The sequence below is a fragment of the Catharus ustulatus genome, chromosome Z, assembly GCF_009819885.2.
Source record: "Catharus ustulatus isolate bCatUst1 chromosome Z, bCatUst1.pri.v2, whole genome shotgun sequence".
NCBI lineage: Eukaryota > Metazoa > Chordata > Aves > Passeriformes > Turdidae > Catharus > Catharus ustulatus.
Window position 1 is genome coordinate 63,896,660 of NC_046262.2, and position 10,908 is coordinate 63,907,567.

General features: G+C 50.9%; 1 protein-coding gene and 1 long non-coding RNA gene across 3 annotated transcripts; one reads left to right on the forward strand and one right to left on the reverse strand.

The window, feature by feature from the left end:
* The first annotated feature begins 3,818 nt into the window (after positions 1–3,818).
* On the forward strand, positions 3,819–5,603 carry LOC117010293 (cyclin-dependent kinase 4 inhibitor B). Its single transcript, XM_033084597.1, has 2 exons — positions 3,819–3,935; positions 5,340–5,603. Exons 1-2 carry the CDS (start codon positions 3,819–3,821, stop codon positions 5,601–5,603), a joined length of 381 nt encoding a protein of 126 aa, XP_032940488.1.
* A 342-nt stretch (positions 5,604–5,945) lies between these two features.
* Positions 5,946–9,393, reverse strand: LOC117010445. Of its 2 annotated transcripts, XR_004420669.1 has the most exons (6): positions 9,345–9,393; positions 9,068–9,259; positions 8,616–8,717; positions 8,326–8,444; positions 8,063–8,168; positions 5,946–6,991 (listed from the first exon to the last, which is right to left on the reverse strand). It is a non-coding gene; the product is annotated as an uncharacterized LOC117010445 (long non-coding RNA). The 2 variants fall into 2 exon arrangements; XR_004420668.1 differs by having other exon boundaries at positions 8,616–9,259.
* Positions 9,394–10,908: the final 1,515 nt, after the last annotated feature.

Sequence of the window (10,908 nt, forward strand, 5' to 3'; positions counted from 1 at the left end):
GCCAAGCCGTGGCGCTGAGCTGGGCCACCCGGCCCCGTCGGCAACCATGAGCGGGCCGAGCCTGCCTGGCCCCGCCCCGAGCCAGTAAAGCCCGCTATGCCGCGATCCTGTTACTAATTGGCCAATTTGTGAAAGCTGCGCACGGATTCTCACGACGAACGAAAGTGCGGCTAATATTCGGGGTGCGGCTTATCTATTGACAAAGACAGCAACATTGTCGAGGCACCGGAAGTGCGGCTTATAATCCGTGCGGCTTGTATTCGTGAAACTACTGTAATTTGGGCTTTTTGTTCATTTTGTTTTGTTTTGTTTTGTTTTGTTTTGTTTTGTTTTGTTTTGTTTGGAGTTTTTGGTTGCATTTGTTTGTTTGTTTTGAGGTTTTTGTTGGGGTTTTTTAAGTGTTTTTTTGTTGGGTTTTTTTTTTTATTTGAGGGGTGGGAGGGTGCCATTGGTTTTGTTGTTGTTGGTTTTCTAACAGGGTACTGATTAAGCTGTTCTGGAAAAAAGTTTCATCAAGAAGCCTCAAGAAAGCAAATGTCATATCCAATATGATAACCAAGCAAGTTTCAAGGTAAACTTGGAAAAAAAGGTTTCTAGTTTCATCTGTAAAACTTACAACTTCAGTAAGAGTAATAGTGCACACAGAGAGGCCATTGCAAACACAATTGGGCAAATACCTGTAAAATTGCCAGAAGGGTGTCTACGTGGGGTTTTGTAGTGTTGAAGTCCACTTTCCTTGAAATAACACGTAAAGAAAAACCACGTAAAAAACAGAAAATAAACTTCCAAAATACCATAACAAAGAGACAAACTAAATTAGAGTTAGTTTTTTTTACACTTCTGCTTGAAAGAAGATCAAAACCAGAATGTTTTTCTATTCTGGTTTATTTGCATATTTATTTTGATCCAGAAAAAGAATGTTTGGCCACCAGTGCTGTCTATTTTCCCACTCTCCATAGAAAGAGACACAGATAAGGGAAGAGCAGAACCTTCTACTCCAAATGTAACTACTTAAAAGGGTGTCAGTTAGAAGAAAACATATCTGGGACAAATAGCCAATAATTTTTCCTCCCCCCAGGAAAAATTAGGCTGGTGTTTTTGAGCAACACTAAGTTGATTACATATTATGGATACATATGAGTATTTTTTTAATCTCTCAATGTCTCTCATTCCACTCTTCAATTGCAGAAAATTGAATTCTTACAGTGCTTGCAAGGTCTTTCTACTTGCCAAGAGATTTGTATTTATCACTGTCCATATACATAATTAATAAACCTGCAGAACAGAAAGGTGTGACACCTCCTAAAGGAATGTTTTAAGTTAATGATTGTACAATTTACTTTTCCACTATTAACTTTGAAATAGGAAGAAGTAACATCCACCTCTGTAGCAGCTCTTTAAAGCTACCATCACCTGGACATTGTCATTGACAACTGAAATTGTCCTTCAGACTGCAAATGCATATTCAGAACAAAAGGAAAACTTTGTCTGAGATTCAAGCTCCAAGGTAAGCAGTTTCCAGCTAAAAACTTCATGTTTTCTGATGGGGAGGGTTATTTTTTTGGTCTAGAAAATGAGCATTTATGAATTTGCAAAAGGGAGAAGGGAACATTTATGAACTTCCTGGAGAGGAGTTTTCCCTAATGGCACAGTGTGCTTTTTCTGATCTGCAGGAAAAATTATGAAGGAGTCTTAAATTTGTCATTATATATTTGTCACATATTTTGACAGTGCTGCTTCATGAGGCTGGCATGAGGAAATGCCACCTTTTTCTGAAAGCAGTGTGAAGGAATATTTTGGTTATCTTATCTACCACATAGTCTCAGAATAACAAGTTAAACAAATAATAGAAAGCTTATCGTTTTTTAGACATTACTTTCATGCTTTTTCTTTGTTAAAATAAAGTGCCCCACCTAAATCTTTCATACAATTCCAGTAGACGTGAACTGATTTTTTTGTGGTTTTTGTTGTGTGTCGGTTTTTTTCATTTTATGGACATACCACTGCCATCAAAGTCTTGTCAGAGTCCTTTTTGTATACTGTTTGTCGTTTAGCTGAGAATCAGGATCAATATACTATCTCTATGAAAATGATTCTACAATATTGCTCTTTACTGCAGCTGCTGTAAAGATCAGTTTGTAGTCTTTTCAAGGCTTAACTGTACGGCTTAGAGCTTGGTTGTATCCATTGCATAGTGATCTACATACCAGGGTATATAGATTAAAACTATTCCACTTGTGTCCTTTTATTTGGTGTAGAGTTCTGAAATATCTTTATTTTCACATTTGCATGGCATCCGGTGCTTGAATGGAAAACTCAGTAGTAAAGAGCAAAGAAAACCAAGCCAAACCAATACAACAGAAAACAAAACGTAAACATAAGGAGAATGCCAGATTATGTTTAAATGCTCAATTATTTAATCAGAAGCAACAATCAAGAAGTTCTTTATGGTGAGCAAAACTCCACTCATTTCTACCAATGTCAACATAGAAACACTAGCAAAGTGTAAGGATGAAGAATTTGGCACAGGTCACTAGAGTTTGAGCAACATGCCCGACATGGCACTTCACCCGTGCGCACATGTGGGGCGTTTAGAAAGGGCATTTCTTGCAGGGGCAGGTCCGGAGGCGCGGGGCTCCCCCGGAGCGGAGGAAGGCCAGAGGCGGCGGGCAGCAGGCGGACGGCGCGGGGAGCTGTCCGTGGTGCTGCCGACGGCCCTCCCCCGGTGCGCTCCGCCCCGGCACGCCCCCAACCCGCCCCGGCCCGCTCCTGCCAGCCCCGAACCCACTCCGACCCGCCCCGGCACGCCCCCGACCCGCCCCAGCACGCCCCCGACCCGCCCCGGCCCGCCCCCAACCCGCCCCGAATCCGCCCCCGCCCGCCCCGCCGGGAGGCGGGCGCTGGAACCCTGACGTGGCGGTGCAGAACTTGCTTCTTCGCCGAGGCCTTTTCGACTATTTTCATGGGGGAGGGGCGGGGGGGTTGGAGGGGAAAGGGAAAAAAGGAAAAAGAAGAAGAGAAAGGCAGTTTAGGCGGTGGGGTGGAGACGTCTCAGCCGCGATTCGTGTCTCAGTGAGGCTGTCGGCACCGCTGCGCCCGTTGTCTTTTATTAAGTGACCCTGCCAACTGAAAAAGCAGAGACAGGAGCTCGCAGCTTACCCAGGGCAAGGGAAGGAGGGGCGGCCACCTCCACCTCCTGCGCCTCAGGTGCCGATGGATGTCCCGAGAGGGCGAGGAGGCAGCGCCCAGGGGAGAGGGGACACTGCTGACACCAGACCCGCGGTCCCGGTGCCGCTCTCCTCCTCGTGTCCCGCTCTCGTTAAAGTTTTCTGCTATCTTTGCCCCTCCCCTGCCCCTGCTCCCCTCGTGGCGGTCAGGCACTGGTTAAGACGCTGCTGCCCTCAAGAGAGAGCCCCGGAGAATGAAGCAACAGACGAACACAAAATACAGAGAGAGAGCCCGCCCCGCCACCGGCCGCCCGCCGGGGGCCCAGACCCTCTGTGCCGTCGGAGAGCGGCTCAGGTCGCTCCGCCCCGTCAGGGCGAGGCCCGCGCTGGCACTGGGAATGCGCCGGGCGGCACCAGCCGGGAGGAAAAACGAGCGCCGGGAGCCTCCGCCGCGGCCGCGCAGGTGGAAGCGGCCTCGGCGACAGCCCCGCGCGGGAGCCTCCGGGCCCGGGGCCGGGACAGCCGGGGACGCGGGCCGGGCGTTCCCATGGGCAAGGCGCTCCCCGCGGGCCGGGATCGCCGCCAGGCTCGGACAGCGCGGGGCGGCCGAGCGGCGGCTGCGGCGCCGTGCGGGGCGGCGCGGGCCGGGCCATGGCCGATGAGCTGGCCAACGCCGCCGCCCGCGGGGACCTGCGGCGCCTCAGGGAGCTGCTGGACGGAGCGGCGGACCTCAACGCCGTCAACTCCTACGGCAGGACCCCCATCCAGGTAGGGAGGCGGACAGCTGGCGGCTGGGCGAGGGAGGCGGCGCTCCCTGCCCTGCCCGAGAGGGGCGGTGGCAGCTCCGGGGCAGCAGCGAGCTCTCCATTGCCCCGGGGGCGACCACCCCATCACTGAACTCGGCTGCTGTCGAGGCGGCGTGGCACAGAGGTTCTTCTTCCCTCTCTGGGAAGGAGAAAGTCTTCTCCCGTGACGGCCGCAACACAGAGGTTTTAATCTTAGCAACCCTTTACTTTATTTTACCCAACTGAGATAGGATGACTCAAATCCGAGAACTTCAATGCTCATCTCGCAATAAACGTGCAGTAAAATGTAACAACTCACGTTTGCAGAAATAATCTCTCTTTCGTTATACCTCGTCTTCTGCTTTGTATGACTGTTAGCATTTTTTGTCTCCTCTCCCACGGAAAATAAAAGGGTATTCGGTGGCGCTTGCGAGCAGGAGCACCCGGCCACGACAGCCTTGCCCAGCTGATGCTGCAGATAGACAACGAGCTATCTCTGTGGGGCTCGTCTGCCCACATTTTACACTCGCGAGAATGTGCAGGTAGACTTAGCGCCCAGAGGTGTAGTAGAGGTTAAATTTATAAAGGCTGAGTTAATTTTCGAGGTAGTTCTAGCCAGCTTTTTCATTAAATTTCAATATAAAACGAAACTGGGATAATCTGAGAAGCTATATTTAAGTTTTACTGCTAGTGCTTGCGAAACACTCTCCAACAAAATGTCGGTGGCATTTCTCTGGAAACAGGTATTTGGTGCCGTCCTCCAGTGCTTTTGTTTTTTGTTTTTGTTTTCCCCCACCTCCCCCGAGCCCCTGTTCTGGACGCTCTGCTGGGTTAGCTAGAGGAAACCCAAATTAGAAAACTGCGAGCCCGAGGGTGAGGCTGTCAGACACGCTGGTGGTGACCTGGACACGCGGGTCAGGCAAAAGGTTCATTCCCTCCTTGCCGTGAAGAAAGCGCGCGGAATGGCGGCGGTCCCCCGAGCCGCTGCACCGGCACGATTCCGCGGGGACCGGTGCAAAAGGGCTTGGGCCTTGACCTGGGTTTCTGTGAGAGCGCGTCGGGAGAAGGGCGAGCCCCTTCCCCCCATTCTGCTCCCAGCCTACCGACCCCCGCCGGCCCCAGTCGCGGAGCAGCCCCAGTGAGCATCCACACACTCCGACCCACCTGTTCCCTCCTGTCCCCTGGCGTAGATAAAGGAGAGTTTTCCAATGCGGCACAACTCCACCGACGGGTACATGTTCTCCACCATTCGTGGCACGTCCAGAGCCGATCTGTATGCCTCATCGGCGGATTTTCTTCTCCTTTCTACTGAGGATCTCCGTTCCTTCCGAGCTGAGAGAGAAAGCCTGAGCTCTGCGGCGGGCGCTGACGCTGTCTCTCCCCGCAGATGATGATGCTGGGCAGCCCGCGGGTGGCCGAGCTGCTGCTGCGGCGCGGAGCCGATCCCAACCGCCCGGACCCGCGCACCGGCTGCCTCCCGGTGCACGACGCGGCCCGCGCCGGCTTTCTGGAGACGCTGGCGGCGCTGCACCGGGCCGGGGCGCGCCTCGACCTCCCCGACGGCCGCGGCCGCCTGCCCCTGGACGTGGCGGCCGGGGGCCCGCACGGAGCGGTGGGGCGGTACCTGCGCCATCCGCCACCCCGTGCCTAACCTCCCCCTGCGCCATCCCCTCCCCAAACTTAACTGTCCGCGCCGGACCTGGGAGACACCAAGTCGAGCAGTACTCATGCGATGCTGGGAATAACCCCGGATCGCACTTCCCTGTTGGGATGCACGAAGGACAGTATTCTTTGCTCGTGCCCGTTTATTATCCTGCATTGAAAATGCTATGGCCCTCCACAGGCCCGCTTTTTCACACAAGAGTCCAAACACTGAAGAGAAAAATGAAATATGAAGTATAATGTATGAAATATGAAGTTAAAAAACACAAAATGTGAAAATATTAAATAGTAAATATTGAATATTAAATATGAAGGGAAATCCCTGCACAAACATAAGATGCTATAAATCCTTCCTCTGTTTTGATGGGGCCACGTCTGGATTTTCTGCTCCTCGGGGGCTCCCTACACACGCTTGCTAGCCCTCCATCTGAAGAAGATTGGAGAGGCTTCAGAGTCTCCCTGTCCTCACAGCTCCGCTGTCCCCACATTTTGATTTTGGTTAAACCAAACTGAAGGGGTGCTGAAGCCAATCTGCCTCTCTCTGGCAAAACCGGCTGGACAGCAGGATCAGTGCTTGCTGGTGTGATTGCAGCTTTGGTAAATAACCTCCTAAAACCAGGGTGCTCTGCATGCCTGCACACGTATCCGCAGCGTATCTGTGGCTCTTGTTGTGTCGGCTGCAGCCATAGGAAGGAGGAAATAAGGAGACATCTGTGTCTCTGCAAGCCTGATACAGTCCCAGTAGAAATATTCGTTTTAACAACTTGCAAGTGACTTCCCCTGAGTTATAGTACTTCTAAAAAATCAGGTGATAGTATAACCAAGGCAGGCATAAACGAAAAATTAAAAATCGTACGTCTGAGCTCGACTCCAGTGCTTCCCAAGATGCTCAGAGGTGACGTATTTGGTAAAGAAATAAGCAAACCTTTGAAACAACTCTTCGGCTTGCGGGGGAACGACGAGGGGGGTTATATATTAATTACGTGACAGGCGATACATTTTTCATTGGCTGCTTCGGCGCGGGGAAGTTGGGTGTGAGTATCCCAAGAAAAAGATACAGCGGCAGCCCAGAGTCTGCCGAGTCGAAAGGAGGAGGCGGGGAGACCCGATCTCACCGCAGCGAGTCCCCAGGCCCCTGAGAGGTGTGCTGAAGGAGTGCACAGACAGCAGGGAGGCGGGCGGTGAGGCAGGCGGTGGGCAGGATGCGCCCAGGCGGTGCGGGAGAAGTGGAAGACCCTGCCTCCCTCCCTGGAACCCAAGTGAGGCTGTGCTCACACGTCCTGCATCTTAGGGGCTGAGAAAGGGAAGCCAGGAGAGGCAGTGACAGAGCTCAGGTCTCACACCCCAACGCTAATCCTGGGCACTTTGAAGGGCTATCTGTAGAAAAGGTGAAAAATTCATTATATTGTGATGTAATTATAATGTAATGTATATTATATATATTATATATAATATATATGTATATATGTTTTATGTGTATATGTTATTATATATGTATATATGTATGTAATGTAATTATAATCTATTTATTATAATGTAATTTTATACAATACATGCTTTATAATTAGTTTGTATTTGTTGTCAATCTATAAAATATTTAGTTATGTCATCGATGTACATAATGTATCTATGTAATACCTATATAAAATACCTATATAAAATATGCATGATGTGCATATAGAACACATATACATAAAACGTTATGATTATGCATCAACGTGATATATTTTCTTATCAATTATTTTTATATGTTATATGCTTCGTTGTTTAATTATGCTTCTTGGTTTAATTATAACAAAATTATATGTGTGTAAACATGTACCAAACATTTATGTAATCTTTATATTCACCCTTCTTCATTGTAAGAATGCCTAGAACATATGTTTTATACGTATCTTTAAATAGAAAACATGGAACATTATAGTATACGATTATAACACGTCATTAATTTGTCCTGCACTCTGCCCTAGAACATGGAATAGCTGAATCAAGGACAACACTGGGGATGCAGCAGTTAAGTGCCTGAATCCCATGCTTATGGGAACAAGAAAGGAGCTGCAATCAGATGTGGAGACGGGGTAAAGTGAGAGCCTGACCACACTCCTTAGAGAACAGTAAGGTTCTATTAAACTACACTTCCATCATCAGTTGGATATATTCCTGTTTTAAATCATCATTTTCTCCAAGAACCAGATTCGATTTCAATTTTTTAGCTTTTCCATTAAGGCTGATGAAACTACAGCAACAAAAATAGTAATATTATATTACTACTGTTATTGTTTATAAAATTAGCAGGGAAAAACCACAATTTGCTAGCCTAGCTGCACCAAATAAGAAGAGTATGCCCTCAAAACCCATCAGGGCTAAATACCTAATTGTTATAGATCTGCCTCACAGGGTAGGTCCCGAGCCCCTTCCCAGGACAGGCCCATGGCAGGAACTACTCACTCCATGGAAGGATGGGGGTCACCGACGAGATCCCGTTTGGCTGCGGGAGCTTCCACAGGCACCACTTCTTCTGGCAGTAGTAGCGGCTCCGGGGCTTGGAGTCCTCCTTGAAAAGAAGAACAGTAACAGTTAATAGCAAGCAACAGCAGCAGTACTTTTTATCAAGAAAGTCCTAGAAGCATTATGTTTAAGGTGGCAGATTACTCGCTATTTTTATTTTTAATATTGCCGCTGTAAATGAGTACATGCACGAGCGCTCATACACCCTTCTGCAGCAGGGTTTGCACGACGAGCCCCGGATCGGCCATGCATTCAGCGTTGGTGGGTATTCGGTTTCTATTGCCAAAGTTGTCGGTCCATCCTCTCACCGCTGCTCCGGCACCTGTATCACACAGCGAGGTAGGTTTTAATTTCTCTGAATTTTGCCTTGCCTGTCGGGAAGCAGTAGTCACGGCAAGGGAGAAGGAGGGTGGGGAAAAATAATGGCGGGGATGGAAGAAGAAAAACTTCTCTCGAAATGTGCCTCCATTTCGAATTGGCCGATTTTACTCACCCAGTTTGCCAGGCTTGGAATCGAACTTGAAAATAAACCATTTACTGGCTTTTCCTTATCAGCGCTGTTGTTACGGTTACTCCGTGCCAAGGCAGTAGAAACCTGTTGACGTCTGAGTTATTACTTTTTGTCATCCGAGAGAAGGAGGTGTTTGTTGGCGGGGGGGAGGGGGTGTTGCAGACCCTTACATTCACCATCCATCCCAGGGACTGCCACTCTGCGTCCCCTCCCGGGGCTTTTCTCGCGGCTCCCCCAGGACACCGAGCTTCCCCGACCCCTGTCCCAGCAACCTCTAGCCGTGATCATCCGAGGCGGACCCCGCCGCGCCGGCGGAGGGAGAAGATGAGCCAGCAGGAACGACTCTCTCCCTGCCCATAGCTCTTCTCACGCCTCGCACGGAGGTACCCCGCACCTGGGAGGGGGGAGGGGAGCGCGGGCAGAAGGGTTCTTACGGTGAGAAGTTGGACGGGGAGGTAGCAGTACCTCCTCCCTCCACCGCCCAGGGATGCTCTACGCGGCGGCAGAGCTGGCTCAGCACCGGCTGTCGCGGGTCTCGGCAGTTCTCTGGTGCTTCCTGGGAGCCGGGCGGGCAGGGGAGCGCCAGTAGGTTGACTAGGGCCTCTGAGTTTCTCCAAAACCTCGCCCTTCAAAGGGAAAGCGAAGAGGTCCGGCACCGCGGAGCACGGCCGGATAGAAGGCCCGGGGGCTGGGCGGGGAACCGCTCATTACCCGTTTCGGTGGCCGGCGCGGGGAAATCGAGATCCTCTTTTCTTCCCACCCCCACCCCCCCTCCCGCGTCGCGTTCAAATGGCGATGTGACAGGGAAATTGCTACGCGCCCGGGCCAATACTGGCCCGCGCTTTTAAACCGGCAGCGATCCGCTAGCCGGCTGTCAGAGTGCCAGCGCGGCGCTCCGGGCCGCTGCAGGCCCCCTTCCCGTCGGGGTTTTCCCGGGGGAAGTGGGCTCCCATAGCAGCTGGACAGGAAGAAAAAAAAAAAAAAAAAGAAAGCCGAGCGGGAGGCGGCTTGTTTGGAGGGGCAGAGCAAGGAGCTGTCGTTGAGGCTTTATTTGAAAGCAGAGGAGCGCCCTGCGATTGGCCGGTCTCCACGCCCGTCTGGCTGCAGTGCTCCCCGGGACCAGGCAGTGGGAGGGCGCAGAAGGCGATCTCCCCCATCCCCAACCCCCGTAGACAGTCTCGCTTCTCTCGCTTTCGAGGCGGGAGCCATCATCATGGGAGGAGTTTACAAAGCGGTGTAGGGGAGGAGTGTCGGGCGGAGGGAGGTGAAGTAAAACGGGGGCTAGAAATTAGTTAAACGGAAAAGAAAAAAAAAATAAAAAAAATAAAGAAATATTCTCCAATGAATGGAGGGTGAGAAGGCCGATTCACCGGCGGGGCCCCGCTGGGGAGGTATTTGTAGCTCGACGCGCCCGCGGCTTCCCCGCACCCATGGCCCCCCGGATAAGGTGCACCATCCACTTTCGGCGCGCCCGCAGCCTGCACCGGGCCTGGGCGCTGGGCTGGCGCATCCTCCGCCGCGTTTTCGGGGCGCTGGGTCGGCGTTGGCCGCGGCGCCTCGCCCTGCAGCTGGTCCTGCGGCGGAGGCGCGGCGGGAGCCCCCGGCCCAGGTAGGACACCGGGAGCGGGGCGGCACGACGGGCGGCGGGAGCGGGGGCGGCGGCGGCAGCGCCGCGGGGACTCCTGCGCGCCGCATGCTCGAGTGGCACGGGGAGACAAGTTAGATTGATACAGACGAGATGTTTCTGTGAGGGTATTCATTCTATTTATTTATTTATTTATTTATTTATTTTAACGCAGTAGAAAATGTCCGGTTCTTGAAAAGTTACTGTAATTTACTTCTGCCTTGCCTCCCACTTTCTGAGGAGTTTCCTGTATAGTTTGTTACGAAAATATAAACCCACCACCTTTACCGACCATCCTTTTCAGACAAGGAAACAAGGAACATAACTATTGTTCTGAAGAGAGAAAATGGCCACTGTTTTCCGACCGTGTATTGCTTTCTACTCTTATAAACGACAGTGAAATACAGTGGCCTACTTTTCCTTCCCTTGCCATTACGAAAATATGGGAAATAAGGGTCAGAGCGGCCGAGCAGTGTCAGAAAATGTAACTAAAATACACTCGTACGAAGGACTTTGAGAGATATCCGAGGCTCGGGCAGTTTTACAGACTTTTTCCTTATTGCAGAGTGCAAAATCGGATTGTTGTGGACCTAGGCATTGAATATCACACATAAAAAATAACAATAATAATTAGATATACAGTGAAGCTAA